General features: G+C 49.5%; 1 protein-coding gene across 1 annotated transcript in view; it reads left to right on the top strand.

The window, feature by feature from the left end:
- Esyt3 (extended synaptotagmin 3) overlaps positions 1–24,218 on the top strand; it is a 45,562-nt gene extending 21,344 nt beyond the window's left edge. Inside the window, exons 3-23 of the mRNA XM_031344895.1 lie at positions 309–443; positions 3,771–3,847; positions 4,672–4,738; positions 5,311–5,400; positions 6,296–6,351; positions 8,134–8,254; positions 11,487–11,657; positions 12,306–12,388; positions 13,944–13,992; positions 14,393–14,488; positions 15,004–15,066; positions 15,149–15,211; positions 15,689–15,757; positions 16,046–16,132; positions 16,797–16,946; positions 18,042–18,535; positions 19,138–19,236; positions 19,686–19,817; positions 21,207–21,312; positions 22,423–22,472; positions 22,717–24,218. Of these exons, the coding sequence (XP_031200755.1) occupies positions 309–443; positions 3,771–3,847; positions 4,672–4,738; positions 5,311–5,400; positions 6,296–6,351; positions 8,134–8,254; positions 11,487–11,657; positions 12,306–12,388; positions 13,944–13,992; positions 14,393–14,488; positions 15,004–15,066; positions 15,149–15,211; positions 15,689–15,757; positions 16,046–16,132; positions 16,797–16,946; positions 18,042–18,535; positions 19,138–19,236; positions 19,686–19,817; positions 21,207–21,312; positions 22,423–22,472; positions 22,717–22,753 (2,295 nt within the window). The 3' untranslated portion in view covers positions 22,754–24,218. The remainder of the gene's footprint in view (positions 1–308; positions 444–3,770; positions 3,848–4,671; positions 4,739–5,310; positions 5,401–6,295; positions 6,352–8,133; positions 8,255–11,486; positions 11,658–12,305; positions 12,389–13,943; positions 13,993–14,392; positions 14,489–15,003; positions 15,067–15,148; positions 15,212–15,688; positions 15,758–16,045; positions 16,133–16,796; positions 16,947–18,041; positions 18,536–19,137; positions 19,237–19,685; positions 19,818–21,206; positions 21,313–22,422; positions 22,473–22,716) is intronic.
- The last annotated feature ends 1,490 nt before the right edge of the window (positions 24,219–25,708 follow it).

Raw genomic sequence — 25,708 nt, 5'->3', positions numbered from 1 at the left:
TTTTGTCTTAAACCCTCAGCGTCTGTTACTCTGCATATCAGCTGCAATGCAGAGTGGGAATGTGGTTTAGCTCAAATTGGATGGCTTTGTATTACTGAATTAAATGGAAGTGTGTTTCCATGGTACCCTGCAAGATGCACCTCAGCCTCTGCACAGCAGTGGGACCTGAGGCTGGCCTTGGGTGTTTGCAGAATCGATCGATGGCTAGGTGGGAGGCTAGTGGGCAGGCAACATGAGGGCTACGGACTCCACCCATGGGGCCAGGCTGCAGAGGTCTGACCTCCGAGGGCTTCTGTCCCTACCTGCAGATCATCACACAGATCTGGCCCTACCTGAGCATGATCATGGAGAACAAGGTCCGGGAGAAACTGGAGCCCAAGATTCGTGAGAAGAGTGTCCACCTCAGGACCTTCACCTTCACCAAGCTCTACTTTGGGCAGAAGGTTGGTACTGCCCCAGTGGGGTCAGCCTGGACTTGCAGGGGAGTCTTTTCTCTGTCCTTTCTTCCCAGTTCTTCCTAGCTCAAGTCAGTCACTTGATTACAAGGATCCCTCTGGGACCCAGAGAACCTGTGTTTCCCTGTCTGTCAGCCTCAGCGCACAGACCTCCCCTCCTGTCCTCCTACCCAACTTTCTAGGTCCCATGGAAACCAGGGCCAGAAGGAAGCAGAGGGAAATAGTTCCTCTCTTTCTAGGAATTGTGGAAGCATGTATGAAGGGAGCCAGCTAGGTACAAAGATGGACCGGTTGTAACTGTTAACCTCAGTGCCTGCTGTGATCACCTCTGTCTAGTTATTTGTGACAGGCCCACAAAGAAGGTCAGGGTCTTAGATCATGCCTATCTCCTCTATTTCCCTCATCCCCCCATTTCCCCTCCTTCCACTGATGACTGTGGAGTTCTCCCAGGATGCCCCTGAGCATTTGTCCTGTCCCGCCATTCATATTTGCCAGTATCTCTAGCCTTCCCTGTGCTTGAGTTAGCTTGGATCAGTGACCTACCTTCTCTAAGTTCCAGTTGCTTACCATATAAAAGGAAAGGACCCGCTTCTAAGGGCTGCTCTGTGACACGAACAACAGGCCTGGCCTCAAGTAGACTCTGAAGCGGTGTGAGCAATGTCCCACATGTGGAAGTCACGATGTAACCTGGTGCCTTAGCTAGCTGTGGGCCTGGGCCAGGGTTATCCTGCCTGGCATAGAGCATGTGTCCCAAGTGTGTCCCTGAAGGTGAGGTATTGCCCAGCAATTCTCTGCTCCCAGCAGTCACTGAGAAGAGGTGACTGAGCATAGCACCCCTCCCTTAGCCCACGCCTTCAGAGAGGCCACACCTTCAGGGAGGCCACCCTTCCCTTAGCCCACGCTTCGGGGAGGCCACGCCCCGGGAGGCCACACCTCCGGGGAGGTCACCCTTCCCTTAGCCCACGCCTCTGGGGAGGCCAGGGCAGAGCCAGGCTGCATATGCCCTCTGCAGCTTTTACTATTCTGGGGAGTCCAAAAGAAAAATAATATAAAATTAAAAGTTGCTTAGCAACTGTAAGGTCTCGGGTTCAATTTCAGGTACCATAAAGAGTCTAAAACTAAACATATCAAGTGAATATTAAATAAATGTGAGAAAACTAACCACAGATATAGAATAAACATTTTGTTCGTAATGAACTCCTGGACATATCCCCCTAATACATTTTTTATATTTATGCTCCATGCTCTGAGAACCTATTCAGAGGTTAATACATTTTTAGATTTTATGTATGTGCCTGAGTGAGTTTACAGGCACCATAGGTGTGCCAGAGGCTCCCAGAAAAGGGTTTGGGGAGAAGGAAAGGGCGGGCTCTGTGTAAGGTTCTAAGACTCAAACCCTGGTCACCTAGAGCAGCAAGCACTCTTAAGCACGGAGCCATCTCTCCAGCACCAATAGTATATTCTAAAAGAGCACTTTCTGTGGGGTGAATAGAAATGTATTGGAATCCTTCCTTGTATGACCAATTGGATTTTTCCCCCAATAATTTATTATCAATTTTTCCAAACATTTAACTTTTTAATGGATTTTTTTAATGAGCTTCACAAACGACTTCTAAATTGTACAGATGTTAATCTCTTGCTGTGTTCGATTTAAATATATCCATGTATCTGTCTTTATATTAATCTTTCTCTGCAAAGCTAAATAGATCAATGAACTTTCCTCTCAGCACTTTGGCATGCATATTACTAGTTCAGGTACAAATAAAATTTAGTTTTTACTATTAGTTTTAACCAGAGTACTTGAGAGAACGAACAGTGAGCAGAGGGGGAGATGGAAACAGAATGAATTGAGTCCTCCAGGCAGTGACCCTGCTGTCCTCATGCCCATGTGAGACCAGCTCCTGGCCATCTGGCACACTCAGGTTAAACTCTCTTCAGGAGAACTTGCTACCCTCCCCTGTAGTCCCACCCTGGGGGTGAGGGCAGAGTGGTTATTCTCTCTTTCTCTCTCCCTCTCCTCTCTCTCTCCCTCCCTTCTTTTTCTCTCCCTCTTTCCCTTCTTTCTAATTAATTAATTTACATCCCAAATGCTGCCCCTCTCCCAGTCCCCCTCACATAGTCCCTCCCCTTTGCCTCTAAGAGGGTGAGGCCCCCTGGGCATCCTCCCACCCTGGCATATCAAGTCTCTGCAGGATTAGGCACATCCTCTCCCACAGAGGCAGGACAAGGCAGCTTTCTGCTACATATGTGCCAGGGGTCTGGGTCTAATCCATGTATGCTCTTTGGTTGGTCGCTCAGTCTCTGAGAGCTCCCAGGGGTCCAGGTAAGAAGACACTGTTGGTCTTCCTATGGGGTTCCTATCCCCTTCAGGGCCTTCAATCCTTCCCCCAACTCTTCCATAAGGGTCTCCATCCTCCATCTAGTGTTTGGCTGTTGAGTTTCTGAATTTGTTTCAGTCAGCTGCTGGGCAGATCCTCCCTTGGGACAGTTATGCTAGGCTCCTGTCTGTAAGCATAATGGAGCATCATTAATAGTGTCAGGGATTGGTGCTTGCCCATGGGATGGGTCTCAAGTTGGGCTGGTTATTGGTTGGCCATTCCTTCAGTCTCTGCTCCATTTTCTTCCCTACATTTCTTTTTTGACAGGACAGATTTGGCGTCCAGAGTTTTGTGGGTGGGTTGGTATCCTTATCCCTGCACTGGGGTCCTGTCTGGCTACAGGAGGTGGCCTCTTCAGGTTCCATGTCCCGCTGTTACACATCTTGGCTGAGGTCATCTGCATTGACTCCTGGGAGCCTCCCCATCCCAGGTCTCAGGGACTGCCTTGAAATCCTCCCCCACCCCCACCCCCACCCCCACCCCGCAGTTGCAGATTTTCATTCAGTCTCCTGGCCTTCTCGGCTCCTTTCCCACACCTGATTCTGCTTCCCTATTCTCCTTCCCCCGACTCCCACCCAAATCCCTCCTTGCCTCTGCCTCCCATGACTACTTTGTTTCCCAATCTAAGTGGAATTCAAGCACATTTACTTGGCTTTTCCTTCTTGTTTGACTGCTTTGGGTCTGTGGGGTGTATCGTGGGTATTCTGTTCTTTATAGCTAATATCCAGTTATCAGTGAGAACATACTTCTTTATTTGACTCCCCCTATTTTACTGTTGTCTGGGGCTGGGCTGTGAGCATATGAGGCGATCCTAGGACCCTACTGTCCCTTGGCTTCTTCTCCAGGCCAAGGCCTCATAGGGCGGATACTGGTAAATAGCTATGGCAGTAAGGGAAAGCAAGAAGAGGACCCATAGCCCTTCTGTCATCTTTTCCAGTGTCCCAAGGTGAACGGCGTCAAGGCACACACGGACAAAGGCAACCGGAGGAAAGTGACCCTGGACCTGCAGATCTGGTGAGTCCTAGTGTTTGGGGTCAGGCAGGGTAGCTCTAGACGGCAGCTGATAGAGTGGTTGTGTGCACACAGATGTGGGGTATGAAAGCTGTCCCGGGACCACAGCCACCCTCTTAGGAGCTGGTCTCCATTGTGTTGGGATAGTGGCATGTCATAAAGTGTCTCTGGCCCCAGATGCTCTGCCATGAGAGCCTCATATGAATACTTTAGCCCCCCAGTGGTGCTTGCACCCCTGTACCCCCTGCTGCCAGTGCCTTCTCACCAAGCATTTCTGTGATCTGTGATAACAGATGCCTATGCTCATATGTGCAGGTGTATGACAATTACCTTCCCCTCTCCTTAGTCTCCTTCAGACCTTAGGCAGTCTCTTGACCTTTGCCCTCAAAGGCACCCATCCTGGGCTCCTCAGGGTCCATCACTGACAAATTGGCCCCGTCTCCAAGACTTTATCACCTACCTCTACCTCCAGCAACAACTCGGAGTGATGGCAGGGTGAACCCAAGGGCAATACCTGTGTCCCCGTGGACCCAGAAGTGGCAGAGGAACTGTGTGTTTACCAGAAGTCTGTCCTTTTCGTCCATGTGTGCCCTGGGGCTAGGTGGTACCGCAGGACACTATTGCCCCAGGACACTTAGGCGAGATATGCCTAAGCTGTCCAGGTGCAGGAGTCTGGGAGGGGCCAAGAAAGACTGAGGCTATGGTATGAGTGACATGCTAGGTGACAACTGGGACTTGATGGCCAGCAACAAGGGCTGAGGCTGTGGAGCACTTGGCAAGTGTCCTGCCTGCTCTTTCCTCTCCTTCCTTCACTCTTCCTGTTTCAGCTACATCGGGGACTGTGAGATCAGCGTGGAGCTTCAGAAGATACGTGCCGGGGTGAGCGGTGTCCAGGTGAGCAAGGATGCTTGACTGCTCCGGCCCCAACGTGGGCTCGGGAAAGTAGGAGCTGCTCACCCTGGAACAGGCTGGGAAGGACACGATGGTACCAGGCATGGGTTGGTGACATCATGGGAGTGTTCTGAGGTCACATAGTCAGCAAGTGGGCTTCACTAACCTTACTGGTCCTTGGGTTCTGGAACCAACTGTGTGTCGAGTCTTTAAAGGCTTCGGATGCCTTGGGAAGTGAGGGAGAGCCATAGTTGAGATCCAGGTGGTCTGGGAGGTGGAAATGCCCCTCACCAGAACCTGTGACAAGATTTGGAAGTGTCTTCAGTGTCCCAGCCACCCCAGGGGCCCACATAGTGTAGTTAGTGTAGCCTTTGGTGACCAGCATCAGGGTCAAAGCTGTGTACAGGCCCCTGAACCTAGGGTATGGGCCCTTTAAGTGACAGCACATGGCCCAGGCATATGGCCTTGACAATGTCATTAGCATGAGTGATAATGAGGCCTCAAAAGGGCTGAGCTGAGCGGCAGGTATGAGAAGAAAGGAGGTTTGGTCCCTCACAGCTCTCTGTGCCTACCAGTTGCAGGGTACCCTGCGTGTCATTCTGGAGCCCCTACTGATGGACAAGCCCTTCATAGGAGCTGTGACCGTGTTCTTCCTTCAAAAGCCGGTGAGCTCAAAGCCTAGGGACAGGCCTGACACTCCCCTTGAGGAGGCATTGGACCTCATATGTTGGCATTTAACTGGAGAATGGATATTACCGTAACCCACCGCCGCTGGACGCTTAGGCCCCAAACCTATTTGGTCCTTAAGGCAACCTCAAGGAGTTTTGTTCAGCTCTGCCCATGCTGAGGAGACTGAGCTTCCAGTCACAAGGTCTCAGAAGGTGGAGCTGAGGCAAACCTGGGCCCCGGAGTCCAGACCAACCTGTCTGTGTGGCCTAGCCCCCTTCTGTGGTGGTCCTGGCATAAAGCAGCAGCCTAAACTAAGGCCTGGAGCCTCCTTCTAGTCTCTTTCTGCTGTTGTGTCTGAATGCTGATCAGAAGCAATTACGCGGAGGAATGGGTTTGCTTCAGCACACAGTCCCACACTGAGGGAAGCTGGAGCAGGGATTCAAGCTGATATGTAAAGCAGAAACCACAGGGACACCTGCTTGCTGGCCCAGTCAGACTCATGCTTACCTAGCTTTCTTCTACAGTCCAAGACCACCTCCTGCACAGGGAATAGTGTCACCCACAGTAGCCGGGCCCCTCTATATCCATTAACAATCAAGACACGCCCCTACAGACATACCCACAGGCTAGTGTGATCTGAGCAATCCCTCAATTGGGACTTTTCAGGCAGCTCTAAGTTGTGTCAAGTTGACAATTATAGCTAGCTAGGACACTTCTCCATATCCCAGGTCGGGTTTGGCAGGCTGAGAGACATCCTTTCTACCTCACTCCTGCTGAGGGTGGGCCCCAGCAGGGAGGGTTCTCCCTTCTGGGGCTATGAAGAGTTTGGGAGAAGGTATGAGCCCTGGGTTCCCAACCCCTTGAGCCTAATAGAATCCCTCTGCCCTGCAGCACCTGCAGATTAACTGGACAGGCTTGACCAACCTGCTGGACATGCCGGGGATCAAGTAAGTGCCTGGGGTGTGGGGGGCTCTCCTAACAGTGCTGTGAGCTGAAGAGACTGTACACCACATACACTCTGCATAAGGAGTGGGCAAAAAGGGCAAGCACCAGGGGACACGTATGCACGTGTGCTTGTGTGTGCTCGTGTGCGGTTGGAGGGGGCTAACGTGTGGACACATGCAGACAGTCCTGCTGTGGGCTGTGCTCAGTTCTAGGCTGAGGGGTCAGGCTTTTCTATGGTGAGGTTCCCAGAGCACATGCATGTATGTATGGTAGAATCCCACTGTGATTATATATGTGTCCTTACTCTCCACCCTCCCCCAACCCCCAGTGTCCTAAGAGACCCAGGTGGCTTCTGTGACCATGTTGGACACGCCGAGAGATGGGAAGGTGCATTTCCCAGCAGAGGCCAGAGAGAAGGGGCAGGACTAGGACCTCTCTCCTCCTCAGTCCAGGTGCAGGCACCCTTCTGAAACCAAGCGTCTTTCAGGGAACGGAGGAGGGGGCCAGCATCATTGGATTTGGCTCCCTAGGAAGCAGGCTCAGCTGGTCTGTCCAAGAAGGCTATCAGCTGACTCTCCAAGGGATGTTCTCTGGGGATGTCTCTTCTGTTCTAAATGGAGAGAATCCAGTCAGGCAGCTTTTCTCCCAGTCTTTGAAGATTTCATACATGCGTACAATGAAATCCATCATCAACTATCCACCACCCACTTCCCCACTCCTCCCCACATCTTTCTGCTAACTCCATGTCCTCTTTTTATTTTTATTTTAAATAACCTGACGTCCAATGAATGCTGCCTATATGTGCATGAGTGTGGGTCCATCCACTGAAGCATGAGAAATCTCCCAGTTCCAGCACCCTCAAAGACAATCCCTCTCTCAGCAGTTGTCCGCTGCCAATAGATTCTCAGTTATCAGGGAGGCCTCGAGAGCTCCTCCCCCATTTATGCCGGAAGTTTGGCTGGCTTGATCTTATATATGTCCTGTGCAGGTACCTGTAGCTGCACTGAGTTCAGGAGCGTGATGGCCATGTCATGGGTAGAAACTGGCGTTCAACTCCTCTCTACCTCCTGGCTCTCCAATTCTTCCCACCTCCTCCCCCATCACAGTCCCTGAACTTTAGCAAAGGGGGTTGATAAAAGATTCACATTTAAGCAGTTAAGCACTGTTATTTTAAAAAGGACTTTTTAAGCACCTACTGTGTGCTGGTCCTGCTCTGGGTACTTGTCTCCCCCTCCTCTACCCCGTGGGCCAAGGTGAGCCAAGGAGTAGCGAATGAACATCACCAGGGTCAAGGAAGAAAGAGGCCTCAGTGGCCTGCTCTTAGGTCATTTTCCTGTGGCCTCAGAGCTGTTCTCCGTGCTGTACCTGCCACTCCCTTCACATCTATTCCAGGGCAACCATTAGCAGCCCTGTGTCAGGTCACTGAGGTCAAGGGAGGGGGGACATCCGTCTGAGGCAAGGGCAGCTAGGGAGTGCGAATGGGAATCTTGACCCAGGTCCTGGGACCAGTTCTTAAGGTACTCTCTGTGTTGTCTGCGAACAAAGCAAGGCCTTTGAGGGTGGGGTCCATGCAGGATGCTGCTCTTTGGGTCAGTGTGTCTAGGCGTCAGAATGTATATCCACTTCACACCCAGCATCTAGGCAGGAGGAGGTCAGTGTTGCCTGGGGTGGGGCCTTCTGCGACACTAGACTGTCGGTGTCAGCACTGAGGATGATGGGTACAGGGGCAGGTGGCACAGGGGAGGCAGTGTCACCCCTCCATTGCTGGTCTGTGTCCCTTTCAGTGAGCTATCAGACAGCCTGCTGGAGGACCTCATTGCTGCCCACCTGGTGCTGCCCAACCGCGTGACTGTGCCTGTGAAGAAGGGGCTGGACATAACCAACCTGCGTGTCCCTCTCCCCTGTGTGAGTACTGGGAGCTGGCTGCAGAACATCAGGCCATGAGGAGGGACGCCGGCCAGGGCTGGGTTCTGAACAATGCTCACTGCTGGGAGGGAATCCTCATGCTCTTTTGGAGGACATAGCATCCATCCACTTTCACAGGGTGCCACTGAGTCTGGGAGGGCGTGTGACTTGCCCAAAGTCACCGTCTAGGAAGGATCAGAACCTTTACTCTGCTCCTGTCCCCGGTGTAGCCTGCAGTTGGAACTACAGTAGACACTCTGTGGCATCTGAGATCCACCTAGGGAAGCTCCCTTGGCTCTGTTCAGTGGTGGAAAGGACCTTCGGATCTACAGAATAGGAAGGTTCTTGGTTAAAGTAGGACTGGGAGTTCTTTGGGTTCTGAATCCATTTCCCCACAACTTCCCAGGGCCGATTCATGAGGCCCTGATTTCCCTGTGGCTGCCCCACAAGAAGAAGCACTGGTTAAGGCCCTGCATTTGGGGGCCATTGAAGAGGAAAAACATCCATTTGACTGTGTGCCAGGTGAAAAGTCTTAGGCCTTCTGCTGACACTCTAATGTAGTACACACACTGAGTTCCCCTGAAGAGCTGGGCAAGAGCTGGCTGGGAGGCAGCATGGATGTCCCCAGTCTTCCCATGGTAGCTCACTGGCTTTCATCCACATGACATAGGCAGCAGCCCTATAATGTTGTAAGCATTGTCTCAGCCGTGTAAGAATCCCTAAAATCATTTTATTCTCCGAGCGTATTCCATTGGGAATGTACTGACAATTCACCACACTTAAAACTCTCTGGCGGTAACTTCTGTGTGTCTGCTAACCAGTCAGGAATATTTACATTGATTTCATTCTGTTCTCTATAGTCACGTTGTACTTCTTAATTTTCTTTACAATTACATAAAGTAGCTGTGTGTTTCTAAAGATCAGTATCCAATTCCTGCCCCACCCCCACCTAAGTAGTGTTTTCTTTCTATTGTATTTGAGCATTGGTAAATGTGGACACATACACATGGTCATATGTGTACATCTTTGTTTATATTTATAGTCCTTATTTCTTTTCATTGTTATATTTTGATTAGTTTTAGAGAATTTCAAACAGTGTGTTTTGGAGATGGGAGGCAGACTCAAAGGCCACGAGGGCCCACTGCTGCTAGCTGAGGGGCCAAGGCCATTGGTCCTGCTAGGGAAAGGAGGGGTTTCAGTTTTGTTTGTTTGTTTGTTTGTTTGGGTTTTTTTTTAAAGATTTATTTCTTTTATATATGTGAATACACTGTCGCTGCCTTCAGACACACCATAAGAGGGCATCAGAACCCATTACAGATGGTTGTGAGCCACTATGTGGTTACTGGGAATTGAACTCAGGACCTCTGGAAGGGCAGTCAGTGCTCTTATCCACTGAGCCCATCTCTCCAGCCCGGAGAAGGAGTTTTAACTTACCAGGGGCTATAACCTTAAAGAGAACTGACTTTTCCTCTCCCTGGAATTGCATCTGGCGTGAGCTTGCCTAGGTCTTGTGAATGCTGTCACAACTACTGTGAGTTCATCTATTCAGTTCCAATGCTGAGTCTGGAAAACACCATTTCCTTGTAGTGTTCCACCACCTCTGACTCTTCCCATCTCTCCACTTCCTCTTCCACAAAGCTGATCCCTGAGTTTTGGGAGGAGGGGCTGGGATACAGATGTCTGGTTTAGGGCTGAGTATTCTAGTCTCATTTTCTGTGTTAATTACCATCTGCTGCAAAGCAAAGCTTCTCTGATGAGGGCTGAGAGACACACTGATGTATGCATCTTGTAAGTCACCGGGAGTCGGTTTAACTCTATACTAGAAGAATAGTGGAATCTAGCTATTGATTCTTGAAAAGATAATAGTCCCAGGTCTTTCCATCTTGAGGAGTGGACTGTAAGTCCAGTCAGAAAGTGGTTGTGTACCACCATCATATGTCCACTATTGCACCAACGGACATGTGTTACCAGCCCAGTCATTATTGGAGCTTTTAGCGTTCACGGCTGGGTACGATTGATTACTCTCCCCTCTCCAATAACATGCAGAGCACTATGAAAGTTAGCCAGTAGAAAATGAAGCTTCCAGGTCAGTACTAGCCTGATTGCTCCATGTTCTATGACTCAAGTCTATGGTATTTTCAGCAACAGACTCTTATCGTCAAGTTCCGGAGGGTGACCAAGAGCCCTGACAGTATGGCCTATAATGTTTGGGGGTCTGTAGGGCCAACAGTTCCAAAAGAGGTAATCTACCCCTGGCACTTGGATTTTTGTTAGCCTATGAAGTCTAGCAGGGCATCTAGGATAATAGTGTTATAGGATGACACTATTTATGTGTGTATATGTGTGCTAGGGAGATTCTACAGTGGAAAAGGCCTTACACGGTATTTATCACGGTCTCCATCTTTGATAAATGTTAGTGTATCATTTCCCTTCCTCGCTTTTATCAATACATTTATCACGGAGCCCTGCTGCCACAGTACAGATAGAACCTCTCACATTTCTGCTGATGGCAGAGTGTGCCTCACTGTGGGGATTACAGTCACCGCGCACCAGCTCTGTTGATGGACGGTCAGGTTGCATCTGGACTTTGGCTGCTACAAACCCTGGAGGCAATGCGCAGCCTGAGTGCCGGTCACTTTATGTTTTTGCCAGTGTTCCTGTGAATAGATTCCTCAGAGTAGTTTTGTAGATAAAAAAAAACAAAAAACAAAAAACTTGTGTATCTATTTACTGATATTTTAAAAAGTATTGTTCCAGGAAAGAGTCATACCCTAAGACCAGTGACCTGTGACTTTCCAAGTTCAGTTTTGCATTTCTTTTAAACAGTGGGAGTGTGGGGATAGGGTCTTCCCTGCTCTTAAGCATACAGGGGCCTACCACCAGTGCAGGCAGGGCCACGCAGGCTGCCGGGAGAACCCCTAGCATTCAGTTTATGTACAAGTTTCACAGCAGTGCTGAAGACAGGAACAGGAACAGCCTCCGCCGAACCAGCTGTTCCTATCAAGCCTGGAGAAGAGTGTGTGGGAAGGCCAGAGCCTTGGATGGAGCACTGGGCCCTGCCACCAGGTGCTGTGTGACCTTGGCAAGGTCACTGTTATCTCTGGTTGCCATCTACGTCCAGACTGAGGAAGTGGGAGGCAGTGATATCTGGTGGTTTGGGCCCCGGTATCCTGGACTTGAGGCTTGGTATATCAAGAAAGCACCTGTGAACCGGGGCTTGCGTGTTTCTCAGGGTGTGATCAGAGTCCATTTGCTGGAAGCCAAGGAGCTAGTCCAGAAGGACAACTTCCTAGGGCTCGGAGGCAAGTCAGACCCCTACGCCAAGGTGAGCATTGGCTTGCAGCACTGCCGGAGCAGAACCGTCTACAAGAACCTGAACCCCACCTGGAATGAAGTATTTGAGGTAAGGTTCTCTTCAACCTCCCTCAGAAGTCCTGGTGTCTGCAGGCTTCACTCTGGGCTGCGACGGGCACAGTGGCTTTCATGGCTCCTCAGAGAAGCCATGGTTAGGGTAAAAGTCGTTTTAATGGGCAGGTAGGTCTGGGTAACTCTTGCTCCCTGTCTAGCAGGCTCTCTAATAAGCTATTCCGACTCCATTTTCTGTGCCCTTTCTTCCTCGAAATCAGCTGTTGGATGTTTTCAATGAAAGAAAAGAACACTGCATAGGCAGTTATATCCAAGCCCTCAGCCTTCTCTGTTACTGCGTGGGTGGGATTCACAGCCTGGCAGTCACGTTTCAGGGTCACCACCCAGCTGCTCCTTTCTTTATAACTATCTACGTGCTCTGTCACATCCGGTCCCAGGCAATGAAAGCAGGCTGAGAAAGGGCAGCTTAGTTTCCTGATGTCCCACAGCCTCCATGTGAGGAGAACATGACAGCCCAAAGCAGAGCGGATGGCAGCCAGTGTCCTCTGACCGCCTGTGATATCTCTGGTCCCCTCCTCTGCTTCCCTCCAGGGAGGCCCCGGGCTGGGCTTTGGCAGTCTGTGGGTTGTAAGGTCTGACTCAGCAGTCAAGACCTGCAGGGCAAGATGCGTCTCTGTCCTTGCAGTTTATGGTGTACGAGGTACCTGGGCAGGACCTGGAGGTCGACCTGTATGATGAGGATACTGACAAAGATGACTTCCTGGGCAGGTGAGAAGTCGGGATCTGGGCTTTGGAGCTCCTTCCTTGCTTTGGACACAAGGCTGGGAATTGGGGCATTTAGAAAGGACAGGCTTTCAGTGCTTAATGACCTGCAACCCCGTGACAACAGCCACCGTGACGAGAGTGACTGTACCAGACAGTCTACCACAGCATTCTACAGTCCTGTTATAAACCTCCCTAGATGGTTCTAGTCCTGATATAGGCCCCCGGAGGAGAGTGGTAAAAAGTACAGAGAGGACCCCAGGGCCTGTGTCCCCACTAAAAATCTACCCAGAGTCCCTTTTGGAACAGTGAGCAAGGTGCTCAACTCCGAGGAGCCTTGGTCATTCCCTGTGTGCTGATCCTCAGAACGTACGGCTCCAGATGGACTGAAGTGACCCCTGTGGGGCTGATGAGCAAACTTGGGCTTACTCTCGACCAGTTCTACTTACAGGAACCTCCTATAAAGGGACTAGCCCTCAGTATGCTTACTGCCAAAGTCTCTGAACGCCCTCCCTTGGAAGAGACTGGCTGAATGTTTGAATACAAACATGTACAAAAAATTCAGTGTAGAGCTTGTGTAGTGACTTCGGCCATTGTGGTTTTCTACCAAGTAGGGAAGGGCGGGCACACAGTGCAGCTGGATCCGGCCTCCCAGAAGAGGCCTGAGGGGCAAGAGGGGGTGACACAGATGTTTATTCCTCAGAGCAGGAGGCAGGAGAAGAAGGGACTCAAATCTTATGCCCCTGTAGTATGCAGCTTGTTTCCCAGAGTATGGAGTTATAACAAGTAGAAACATAACCAAAGAAATAGAAGACAGCTCCCTGCAGGGTGCTGCCACTCATTCTAGAGTCTTCGCGGTCACGGAGACTACCGTTTCTAGTGTTGCGGGTATAGTGTACAGCTTGTGGTACTCCCTTCCAGGGCTGAGTTCAGGCACATGCTGGATGCGTGCATGTTCCTGAGTCACACAGGAACTGTATCCTCCTTTTGGCTGACAGGACCTGCAGGTTGGCTTTGGCTTGTGATAGGCTAGGGGAACATTGTGATATGGGACTTCCTGGCTTTCTCACACATATGTCATCTGTTATTGCCACCTTCTCGACACTGGTACCACTTACTGACTCCTACAGTGCACTGGAACCAGTTTTCAAGTTAGAGGGGCATCTGACTATTAGAGTGCCTCTGGCATTTAGAGGTCATGGGTCCAGCCAGGAAGGCAAATTCCTGTGATGCATGAACAGTTTTGCACAATGAAGAATTACCCCACCCAAAATGCCAACTGCAGTATTGTTGAAAGCCCAGAGGGGATGTAGCCACACCTCTGCTTGTCCCTACGGGGAGGGGCCAGGAGCCACTTCCTCCCTATAGCATAAGCCCCGGGGAGCAACCTGGAGGTTAGTTAGCCCTTCCTACTCTCCAGTTGCAACTAGTTTCCCACTGTTTACCTGGGATGACAGCGGCCACTGTCACAGTGGCCACATTCAGTCATTTGAGAACAGAGGCCACTGTGGGCCCCCGGGGCCTGCTCTGGACACTGTGGTCCTTACTCTCCGTCTTCCAGCCTGCAGATCTGCCTTGGAGATGTCATGAAGAACAGAGTGGTGGATGAGGTAGAGATGGCACACCCAGCCCCGGGGGTTTCCAGGGACACTCCTCTCAGTGCACAGCTCTAGCAGGTCATTTTAGCCATCTGACCCTGGGCTGCGCATATGTCCATTCCCAGGGACGAGAGTTGGGTGAGGTCAGATTGGCTCCGGGGAGCCCCCTCTGGCTGGGGTTCGAAGTTTCCCTGGGAAATTCCTGTGGAATAAGGCAACTCAGCAAGGGAGTCACATCATCAGGGAGGGAGGCCAGGGCTTTTCTCCCACACCTGCCCATCCCTCTGAGTCTGCTGGGCTCTCTCTGGGTTGCCTAACCTTTTCCCCTAGTCTTGAAACGACCCCCCCCCAAACTGTCAGCAGCCAGTCTCCATCCTCCATCCATCTTTCTTTTCCTTTTCCCGACCTACAGTGGTTTGTCCTGAATGACACGACTAGTGGGTGGCTGCACCTGCGGCTGGAGTGGCTCTCACTACTCACTGACCAGGACCAGGAAGCGCTGCCCGAGGTGAGCGGGTGTCACTGGCTCTCTAGCAGATAGGATTGTCAGGGAGGAGCCTCAAGTAGAGAAGGAAAAGGAAGAGAGTACATTTTTGTGTCATGGTTCAAACAGAGACAGGAAAGACGATTGCCCCCTCCCCCTGACTTCTACCTATTGTGTGCGGGTAGAGGCAAGGAAGGAAGGGGCCCCCATTTGTTTCTCCTAGAAAACATGTCCCTCCGGCTTTTTCTCGACCAGGGCAGCTCCTCATCTCTCAGTAAACAGCCTCTGAACTTTAGTCAATAATTTCCAGCAAACATGGGGTCCTTGGAGCTCTGTGTCAGGGCCTGTCCCCCGATTTCATAGGAACATCTACTTTTGTCTACCTTGAACCTATCCTGCAGCAGATGTGTTCTCCGCCAACATAAAGCTAGGCTGTTAGCATGGGCATGGGCTGGCTGCCTTCTGCCCTGAGTAGACATCTCTAAAGCCTGTCTGTCTCCTGTCTGGGAGTATTCAGTGGGGGCTGTGTCTGTTTGCAGAATGATAGTGACCTCTCCACTGCCATCCTCGTGGTCTTCTTAGAAAATGCCTGCAACCTGCCGGTGAGTCGTGGCGGGTATCTGCCTTGTGCTCAGCACTGCCAAATGCCCCTGTGTTGCTTTAACACCGATTCTTGTGCTGCAGAGAAACCCTTTTGACTATCTGAATGGTGAATATCGAGCCAAAAAACTCTCCAGGTTTGTCAAAGTAAGTGAATGTAGCTGAGAATATGACCTTTCCTGGAAGTGACTGCTGCCTGGGTCTACTGGGCAAGGTCCTAGGCTTGGCACTTTGTTCTCAGTCATTACCCTGGAGTCCCAGAGTAATGTATTCCAGGTTTTCTTGTTGTTTGGGGCAAGAGTGGTTGCTATTTTATAACAAGGATCCAGGGGGTGCAGGGCCAGAGCCAGGGCCAGGGCCTGGGCATAGTGGTAGGTGGAACTGGACATTTTTATCCCAGTTCTGGCCTGCTGGTTTGCCGCTTAGGGTTCCTACTCAGGGATAGTCGTGCACAGTGCCCATGCCATAGGGCAGCCCTTGACACCAGGAAGCTTTTCCCCCAACAGGAGATACTGGCTACCCTACACCCAGTGATGTACCTGGGAGGAGGGGCAGAGGGGGAGGATGGAGAGGGATAGGCTGTCTTGGGCCAACCCTGAAACATTGTGTGTTTCCCCTTTATAGAATAAGGCCAGCAGAGACCCTTCTTCATACGTCAGGCTCTCTGTGGGCAAGAAGACCTTTACAAGTAAGGTAAGACACTTACTGTGGAGGCCTGAGATAAGGAAATGGAGTTCCCACCCCTTTTAAGGAGAGACAGAATAAAGGGAGTTTTCTTATGCTGAATGCTTAAAAAGCCTTTGGAATCCCTTCCTCATGTGACAAGTGACTCCACCAAGAACAGGCCAGCAGAATTAGGGTTTTCCTTGGAGCCTGGTCTGAAGCCATGCCTTTCTGCTACTGTCCCTAGGTGCCTCAGGCAGCTGGTGGCCACACTGAGCAGATGAGCCCTCAGATGATCTCTCCCTTTTCTGTTCTTAGACCTGTCCCCACAGCAAGGACCCCGTGTGGAGCCAGGTGTTCTCCTTCTTTGTGCACAGCGTGGCAGCTGAGCAGCTCTGCCTGAAGGTTTGCTGGGCTCTGCGGACAGTCGGGAGATTTCTAGGCCAAGGGCAGGAGAGAGTTTTCTGTGCACCCTGGGCAGTTCCGGGAGTCGGCCCCATAGTGTGTGGGGGGATATGAGGCCCCACAAGCTCTCAGTCGCTCGAGGCTGGTGAGGTCACCACATAGGAGACTGTGGGATGGCAAGCCATTCACTCCCTGAGTTCCTTCAGTGCAAATGATCTTTACAGTCTCACAGTGTCAGGGTCCTGCGCTAGAATCTAATATTTACAAAAGATCTGCAGAAGAATTACTTTTCACATGAGCAAAGAGAGGCTAAAGCCATGATCTGCCCAAGAGCTGATGGCCAACAAGTGGAGGAACTGGGCGGGATCCTTTCGGAGCCTTTAACTAAGCCCAAATGTCCTATCCTCCAGCAGCACAAAAGCCCCACTGGTCCTGGGTGTATGCCAGACTAGCCTCATGCAGACCTTCATCACTTCTACTGAGTCACTCTCCTCCCCAGATTCCCAGCAGGTACAAGGTCTGGCCTGTTTCTACTCCTGCCAGATTCTAATTGCTCCAGAGTCCATCCTTACACTGCAGTAAGCCCAGACTCACCAGGACCAGATTGCAGTGGTAACAGAGTGGGCTTAGCTCTCTCCTAATTTTGTAACTGGCCTCTGCCCAGGTGCTGGATGATGAGCTGGAGTATGCTCTGGGGCTGCTGGAGTTCCCCCTGAGCCAGCTCCTCCCCTGTGCCGATCTCACCCTTGAACAGTGCTTCCAGCTGGATCACTCAGGCCTGGACAGCCTCATCTCCATGAGGCTGGTGCTTCGGGTAAATAGCTCCTGTCTTGGTGGGCGGGGCTGGGGCAGGACAGGTCCCAGCACCGAGCATCATCGGTTGAATGCAGAGGCCAGGTGAGAGGTTTATGTCTTCATCTACTCACTGGGTCAGTACGTCAAAGATAACCTCTGAGAGTTCCTTCCTTGACGGTGTATTAAGGAGGGAAAAGGTGACAGGCTAAGTACACAGTAGGACAGCGGGTTAACTGCAGTCTTTAATGATCTCAAGGGTATTATCAGCTCTGCTGTGAGGTCTGCCGCAAGTTCAGCCTCACTGGGGCCGGGAGGTGTTTCCATAGAAATGTAGCCACCGTCAACTCTTGTTGCTTCAAACACTGCCTCTCCCACTCATTTCATCCTTCCTCCTAGAGCTTCCATGCTAGCTTTTTTTCTGTCCTTGGTCCATGCTGTCATGCTGGCCCCTGGCTCTTCATGCTCCAGACTTTCCTTCCATTCCCAGCTAATTTCCTCAGAACCCTCATCCTCATCACCGTTTGCCATACTATCTTTCAGTGTGGTTTTTATTTCAGCAGCGATTTTCCTTCATCTTAATTTCACCCCTTCCAAATCTACCTGGTCTTTTTCATGACTACCTTCCTACTCCATCTTTAGTCATCTCAGATGTTTACATTGTACTCTGTTAATCCTGTTGTCTGAAGATCTTAGGGGTTTGGGAGTAAATTTTTTCCCACAGTAGATGGATAATGTGATGATCGTAAAAAGGTTTTAAGGAGGCATATGTATACACCCACAGTACGCAGTCTTCACACTATGACCAAAAGGGCACTGGGAGTAAATTTTGCTGTTTAGCTTGTCTGTGTTTCCTGGTGACTATTCTGTGGCTGTTGTGAATGTGTTCAGTGTTCCTGGATGTGTGAAGTCAAGGCTGTTCTCTGCTTGGAGAGGTTTAGCTTTTGCCCCAGCAGTACCAGACAACATGAGAGACTTAGATGCATTGTTATGTTAATGCTAGTGGTTTTAAAAACCCATGGCAAGTCTATGAACTGGAAACTCTGGGTGACAGGCCTATCGGAGGGTGTGTTTGGGTAGACTTTTCCCTATAAGCATCCTTGTCATCTGCCTCCAGTTCTTACGTGTGGAGAGACGCGAGCTGGGAAGCCCGTACACCGGACCAGATGCTCTAAAGAAAGGTCCTCTGTTTGTCAAGAAGGTGGCCACTGAGGGTTGTAAAGCCCCACCCCTAAAAGAAGGCCTTGGAGATGTGACAAGCCCCTTGAACCCTGCCTCTTACATCAAGGGAGTCTCCAAGAGCACTGATGACATCACGGCCACCACAGCCCCTGAGCCTAAGCCTGAGCCCCAGGAGACAGGCCTGGAGCCCAAAGGCAAGGACAGTGCCAGAGGGCTCTGTGAGTCCCCCAGAAAGAAGAAGACCCCAGCCACCACCTTCCTGACTGTCCCAGGTTCCCACTCTCCAGGGCCCATCAAGTCACCCAGACTCATGAGCCGCCCTGCCATCCCATTCGCATGGCCACTCACGAAGGTGGCTCCCAGCATGTCCTCACTCAACTCCCTGGCCTCATCCTGCTTTGACCTGACAGATGTCAGCCTCCACACTGAGTATGCATCTCTCTGCTTGATCTTGTCTAAAATAACTTGCATGAGAAGTAGATAGGAACGTACAGACGTGCTCACAGTCAAGGTTCTCACAAAAATGTGTTTACAAACGGCAGCTTGGACTGATAGGAAGTTCACAGGGTCGGGGTTAGGGGGAGAGGTCTAATGTTGGCTTATGGCTCTGGCCACACAGACTTCTGTTGTTAAGGTTCCTCCCATAGAAACATTTCCTGAGTTCTAAGTATAGTGGGCTAACATGAACAGTTTAGAATATGAACTTACGTAAGTGGCTGCCATATATGCTTCCTATGGGCTTAGCCTGTTATCTGACGTAACTCAATTTTCTTAATAACCCTACAAGACATAAGAGACCATTATAAAATCCCAAATCCCAATTTCAAGCAACCATGACATAAGGGCCAGTTCCTTCCAGGGTCGGTCGTGCTTTCTGCTGAGAATTAGGATAATTACACTGACTGCGGGGTGGAACCCTGAAGAGAATTATTGATCAGATGAGTCTGTGTTCCTCACATAGGACATTCTTCTCTGACTTCAGGTGAAGGGAAGAGGGACAGTTCTGAAATAACAGGACCCTTTTTTCACAGAGCTGGGAATCCCAGGCAGCGACGGCTGGGTGAGATTCAGCTCACAGTGCGCTATGTGTGTCTTCGACACTGTCTCAGGGTGCTGGTCAATGGCTGCAGGTAAAGAGGTTCTGGGACTGGGAAGGTCCTTTGGAAGGATCATGTGCCCACATAGCAGGAGTTCTTAGGGTGATGGAAGGAGCATGTCCTCCTAAGTGACATTTGAGGACCCATAGGCCATGGGTGGCAAAAACCCTCCAAAGGGTGTATTGAGTGGCTCTTCTCTATGGATGCTGATGGGGTCAAAAGGGCTTTGCTCAGACACCTCTGAACTACTGTCTTGGAGTGGCCTTCCCAAGCAGGAACTACCAACTTCCTTAGGTACGAAGTACTTGGCTACATCCTAGATGGCACAAAATGTGTGTTCAAAACCACAGCTAGTACCCTGTCCTTTAACCTTGCATTTGTCTAGAGCACAGAGGATTTTAGTCTCCAGTGGTTGGGACAACCTCCTTCCAAATGAGTACTCTGCATGTCTAAGAACCAGGGACTCCTTTTCTCTACATCAGAAACTTGACACCATGCACCAGCAGTGGAGCTGACCCCTACGTCCGAATCTACCTGTTGCCAGAGAGGAGATGGGCAAGTCGGAAGAAGACCTCAGTAAAGCAGAAAACCCTGGAGCCCCTATTCGACGAGACGTGAGTAGGGCAGCACTTGGCAAACCCAGCCATTTACACAATACTGAGTCCCAAGGTGATGTGTTAGAGTTTGCCCGGATATGGAGGGGGAGGGGCAGAGAGGAGGACTCTGGGTGGGTGACTTCATGAAGCCCCTATACACTTTAATGGGAAAAAGGGCTGCTAGGGCAATTTACCCAAAAATGTGATCAAGGCTGCTCACATTTGCTGTCCTTAGAGGATAAAATGTCCCCTGTGGTGGGTGTACATAAGCTTTCTCTCAGTTCTCTGGCCTCTCTTTCCCCCCTGCAAGATAACCAAGTTGACAGGTGAAAGACATCCTTTCCATCCATCCATGTCTTTGAGGACAAAACTGATTAAGCAAGCTGTAAGCACATTTCTTGCTTTTGTTACGAGTTCAGTTGTAGCAAGTCCTTTTAAAAAAAACGTTTATGTATATGTGTGTATTCCACATGCATAGCAGTGCCTTCCAAGTCCCGAAGAGGGTGTTGGTCCCTTGGGAGCTGCAGTTACAGATGGCTTCGAGCCACCTGATGTGGGTGCTGGGAGTTGAGCTCCAATCCTATGGGAGAGCAGCGGGTGCTCTTGACCACTGAGTCATTGCATCCTCCTCTGCTTTGCAGCCTAAGACAAGGCATTTCCAGCCAGGTTGGGCACATGACCTTCTTTTCCTCTTATTTTAATCAATCATAACTACTCTAAATGGCTGAACCTGAGTCCTCTTTGGTCCATGTCTATCCTCATCAAGAAAGACTGCAGGAAAGCTAATCCAGCATCCACTGACCACCATGCCAGATGCACCATCCTCTCTAGTCAGAGTGGGTACTGCCTTGAAGGAGAACTCTGACACGGTTATACAAAGATGTTAAAATGACTGCAGTAGACCACAGGAGAGTTTAACAGCTGTTAGGAATCCTCCCTAAAAATTACAAGATGAAAGCCAGGGTTGTCTGAAGGCAGACAAACAGACCCCAACCTAAAAATGACAAGGTTGGGACAGTCACTAGTTTCTATGCAGCTTCAGTAACCGTACTCTATGAGCATCCCAGTTTTCCATGGTCAGAACAGAGAGGGGTGAGGTGTTCCTCTGAGTGGGTGCAGATGAGGGGAGCAGCGAATCCGTGGTCAGTGTAGAGTTGGGACACAGTGTGACACACTCTGAACAGGGCCATCTGAGAGGACCTCTCAGGCAGTCTCTTGACACTGCCTGGATTTAGAGACAGCTTACCTGTGATGAAGACACTCCGAAAGCCTGGGAGCCCAGGCTGATTCTGTTGCTTTTAAAAGCTGACAGCTCTTTTTTTAGTGGGAAGTGGAAGAAACAAGCTTTGATTTCAGTGAAAGTTACTGCATATCAATCTCATTTTTAATGCTTTTTTTTTTTTAAAGGTTCGAGTTTTTTGTTCCCATGGGAGAAGTACAGAAGAGGTCATTGGATGTTGCAGTGAAAAACAGCAGGCCTCTCGGCTCACACAGAAGAAAGGAGCTGGGGAAAGTGAGTAGCCTGTCTCCATCTGCTCTTCCCTGGGTGCCTCCTCTGGCTCTTACTAGAACCGACGCTAAGGAGGGACAGCCTCCTTGCAAGGATGCTTTGTTTTCATATTCTTCAGACCTAATGTACAAGTACAACTTAGTGTATAGACATTATTTTAACAACCTTGAGAATATCCAAACTCAATATTCCATGAGTATGTGGCATCTACTCTGGTATTACCTATTGCTGTTTTATAAGTAGGTCATTAAATAGATCTTGGATTGCGTTGGGTCAAGGTTTCTGTGTTACCAGAATTTTACCTAGACGTAGAGGAAATCTAATCCCAGGCATTACCAAGAGGACTCCTCTGTGGTATTTGCTCAGTACTGCATTTCTGTTTTTAATAACGACTGTCTGTGCTTATCTCTGCAATGCCTACGTCTACGAAACTGACAATAAACGTCAAAGTTAAGATAGCTGTAATTCCTCAAGGTAGTCTTTGAATAGCTTAAATTCATGTTCCAAACAGGAACAGCTTTTGTGTTGTTTTTGTGTTGTTTTAATCTCACTATGCAGCTCGGGCTGGCCTCAGTATGTAGACCAGACTAGCCTCAAAGTTAGAATTCCCCTGCCACTGCCTCCCGAGTGTTGGAAGTGCTGGATATGAAATAGTTATTGAGGCCAGTGTCTGCACTCTGTCTGGAAGGGCTCCACGGGGAAGAAAAACACCGATGGATGGGGAAGACCCCCACCCACAGCTGAGGGGCTACTGGCAGATAGTGGCTTCTGGGGGAGGGAGAGTCATTCTACTGGGACACGGCCACGGGTAGGCTGCCGTGCTCTGCACACATGAACAACACTAACTGGACTTACTGGGTTATTAACAGCAGAGACATGAAGTTGGAATGTGGGCTTACTGCAGCGCTCTGGTGGAGCTGGGGGAGGGAAATGGCATGTGTAGATACAATTATATTTAATTGTATGTATGTATAAATTCTCAAACAATAATTAAAAAAAAAAAAACTACCCTGCTGGAAACGGAAAGCTTCCCGCTCAGCCCCTCGGCCCCAACGCCCCAGCGCTCCCACTGAACACAGCTGTGGAAAGCACTGACTGTTTGTCATTGTGTAGGTGCTGATTGACTTATCGAAACAAGATCTGATTAAGGGCTTCTCACAATGGTAAGTGTGCCTTCTCCTTTATCGCCGTCACCATGTAAGACACCATCTCAGGCGGCTGCCCTTGTCCCAGAGTCCTTTGCCCTTCAGTATCACTCAGGTGCTTGCTTGTACTTAGGTGTCACTGGCTGTAGGTCGGCCTGCAGCCCTCTGTAACGGGAGCATTAGCCCTGGCCAGCAGCTCCATAGAGACATGGTGCAGCTGCAGATTCTCATTACTAACACATTCCAAACCCATGTCTTCCAGGTACGAACTGACTCCAGATGGACAGCCCAGAAGCTGATGATGAGCTGTCATCTCCAGTGTTAGAAAGTGTATAAGTGTATTTTTGTCATTCAAATCAGAACATACATTTGATGGAAGTATACATTGTATGAACTCTTGAAGCAGGGACTATTTCTGTTAATTTGGATTAATTCAAATCCGCAAAGAAACGGTGGTATTTGTATCTATATTGAGGCGCCAAAACCTCAGTGGTAACTTTCCACTTTGGTAAGTAATTGCCTCCAGTACAGGGTTTTGGGGTTGGGGGGGGTCTGTTTAGAGTACCTCCTGGGCAGTTCCTAAGCACAGGAGGACACTCTTGTGGAAATAAAAAACATCCAGAGTCAAAACCACCCAGAGCTAACACTGCCAAAGCCCTTCTGGTTGCCACCTGTGATACTTGTAAGCCTACATTTGCCCTACGTTCTGATTTAGAGATACAGTGTATTTTCGTAGGAGCAGCAGTGTTAAGTGTGAAATCCTTAAGTTAAGTGCTCTGGGAAAGCCTACGGACAAACGTCTGGTATGTGGTATTATTTCCATAGGAAAATTTGAGCCCAGCCCCAAACCAAGGTCTATGCCTGAACTCTAGGTTCCGGAGGCTGCAGAACATCCCTTTCTAGGAGGAAAGGGGGCCTTTTATATTTCTGTTAGGCAGGTGTGAGACTTAGTCCTGCTGTTCTAAGAAATGGACAGGTCACCAAATATACACACTAAAAGGAAGGTATGCACGTTGTGTATTTAGACAAGTGCCTTTTACACATTTCGGTTTGTAGGGCAGACAGACTTTTGTTCTGTCTCTGGGGTGACTGCCACCCATTCAGACAATACTCCTGCCATGTTCCTGTTGTCCTCAGTGATGCCTTTCCTTTTTATTTATTATTCTGTGTAGGATGTGAGCAGGGGGTGCACATGTCATGGCACACGGGGGCGTCGAACACTTCCCATGCCCTTTCTGGGCAGGTTTGTGAATGTTGTCCTTTACCCACTGAGCCAGCCACCTCCTGATGCTCTGCTAAGGAATGCAGCAGAGTAGTTATGGTGGCAAATGTCTTTAGTCTCAGTCCTGGGAGGCAAGGAGTTCAGCCCAGCCAAGGCTACAATGTATGACTGAGTCTCAACAACAAAAATGGCAATGTTGTGCCTGGACATGGTGACTCACACCTGTGATCCCAGCACTTGGGGGTCCAAGGCTGGCCTGCCTCGAGAACACAATAGTGCTCACTCTTACTCGTAGGTTATGTGTTATTTATTATAGACTGTAATATCCATAGCTCCAACTCACCTATCAAGTGTGAGATGTGGCTTCTGCTACTGTATTTCCGTGCCGATGTGTGTTCATTCAGCAGCATCCTGAGGACACAGAACAGTCCAGATTAGGTCACATACTAAGCAACTACAATATTTTGTTTGATAACGTTTTAGTTTATATCCCAAATGAACCACAGACTACTTGATGCATAATAATAAAAGTTTTATAAGCATTTCTATTTGTGTGTATGTTTCTATTTTTATGTATGTGAAGAGAGAAAAGACTAGAGGGTCCCCTCCCCCTTTTTTCTTTGAGATAGGATCTCTGGCTGGCCAATGAATCCTAGGCATCCAAATCTCCAACTTCCCCAGTTTGGGGAACACGAGATGCACCACCACAATACCTGTTTTTAATATTATTATTAATGTAAGTTCCGGGCTCAAACTCAGATCCTTATATTTGCAAGACACATACTTTTCTGGCTGAGCCAACAACTCCTCAGCCTGATATTTCTAAAAGTCGACACCCACCTCACCTAATAATGACACTGTAATTTTTCCCTGAACAGACAAGTATCAAAGTGGGAAAACAAAGAGAAAGGAGTGTAATCACATAAACACTAGCCACCCGAGAACTGATGGTGGCAGGCGGGAAGACCTGCCGCTCCCCCAAACACATAAAGAACTCGGATATTACTTACCCTTCTGCTGCTGTAACAAAACATCACGACCAAAGCACCTTTCAGAAGAATTCACTTTACCCAGTGGTTCTAGAGAGTCCCACAATGACAGGGTGGCATGGCTACAGGCAGCAGGTATAGTGGCTGAACAAGAAGCTAAGAGTCTGCGTCTTACACTGAAAGCACAAACCATGAATGACAAGCAGGTGGAGGCCGTGAGCTTTCAAATCTGGATCCCAGTGAAGCCCTTCCTTTAACAAGACCACACCTCCTAAACCAGGCCACCAAGTGGCGACCAAACCTTTAAACATCTAAGCCTATGCAGGACCTTCTCGTTCAAGCGATTACACCTAGTTAAACAACGAACATGATCAATGTAAAAGTGAAGTTTCTAGTGATGATAAATAAAGAGAAAACCTAGAGCAGTGTACAGGAGTTAAAGGAGGTTACAGCATGGAGACCAAATTGTTAGCATGCACCAGAGAAGGAGCATCATTCGAGGACAAGGACCAGTTAGCAGCAGCACAGAGGGCAGCTACTCGCTGTTATTGGAGTGTAGGGTCTGACAGTATACACAATTGAGCTGGTGTAAAAATACCCCCAAACTACAAAACTGGTTTAGAACCTGGAACCCTGTAGAGTCTTGATAGTCAAGCACAAAGCTCACACTTATGACACTTAGGGAATATCAAACTGAATGATGGTAGAACCACTGCTGTAGAAGATCTTTCACCCTCACTGGACTCTGTGAGCACCTGCACTCACAGGTGCACATACCCCACCCCATGTATACAATTAGAAATGCATCTTAAAAACATACATCTACATGAATATATGGCATGACCTGGAGGGCCATGGCTATGGTAGCAGAGCCTGAGAGCATGATCTCTCAACACGAGGATGGTCAGTTATTTGTACCTTTAGCTTCAGATCGCATCTCTGAAGTAGGATGGATGCAGGCTGTGACAACAGAGAGCAATGGAGGGCTACTGCGAGAAAGATGATGGCTTTTCTTCTGATGAGCAGTTTTCTTTAGCTGGATG

Source organism: Mastomys coucha, unplaced genomic scaffold, assembly GCF_008632895.1.
Source record: "Mastomys coucha isolate ucsf_1 unplaced genomic scaffold, UCSF_Mcou_1 pScaffold23, whole genome shotgun sequence".
Lineage (NCBI taxonomy): Eukaryota > Metazoa > Chordata > Mammalia > Rodentia > Muridae > Mastomys > Mastomys coucha.
This window is presented reverse-complemented; position numbering and strand designations above follow the sequence as displayed.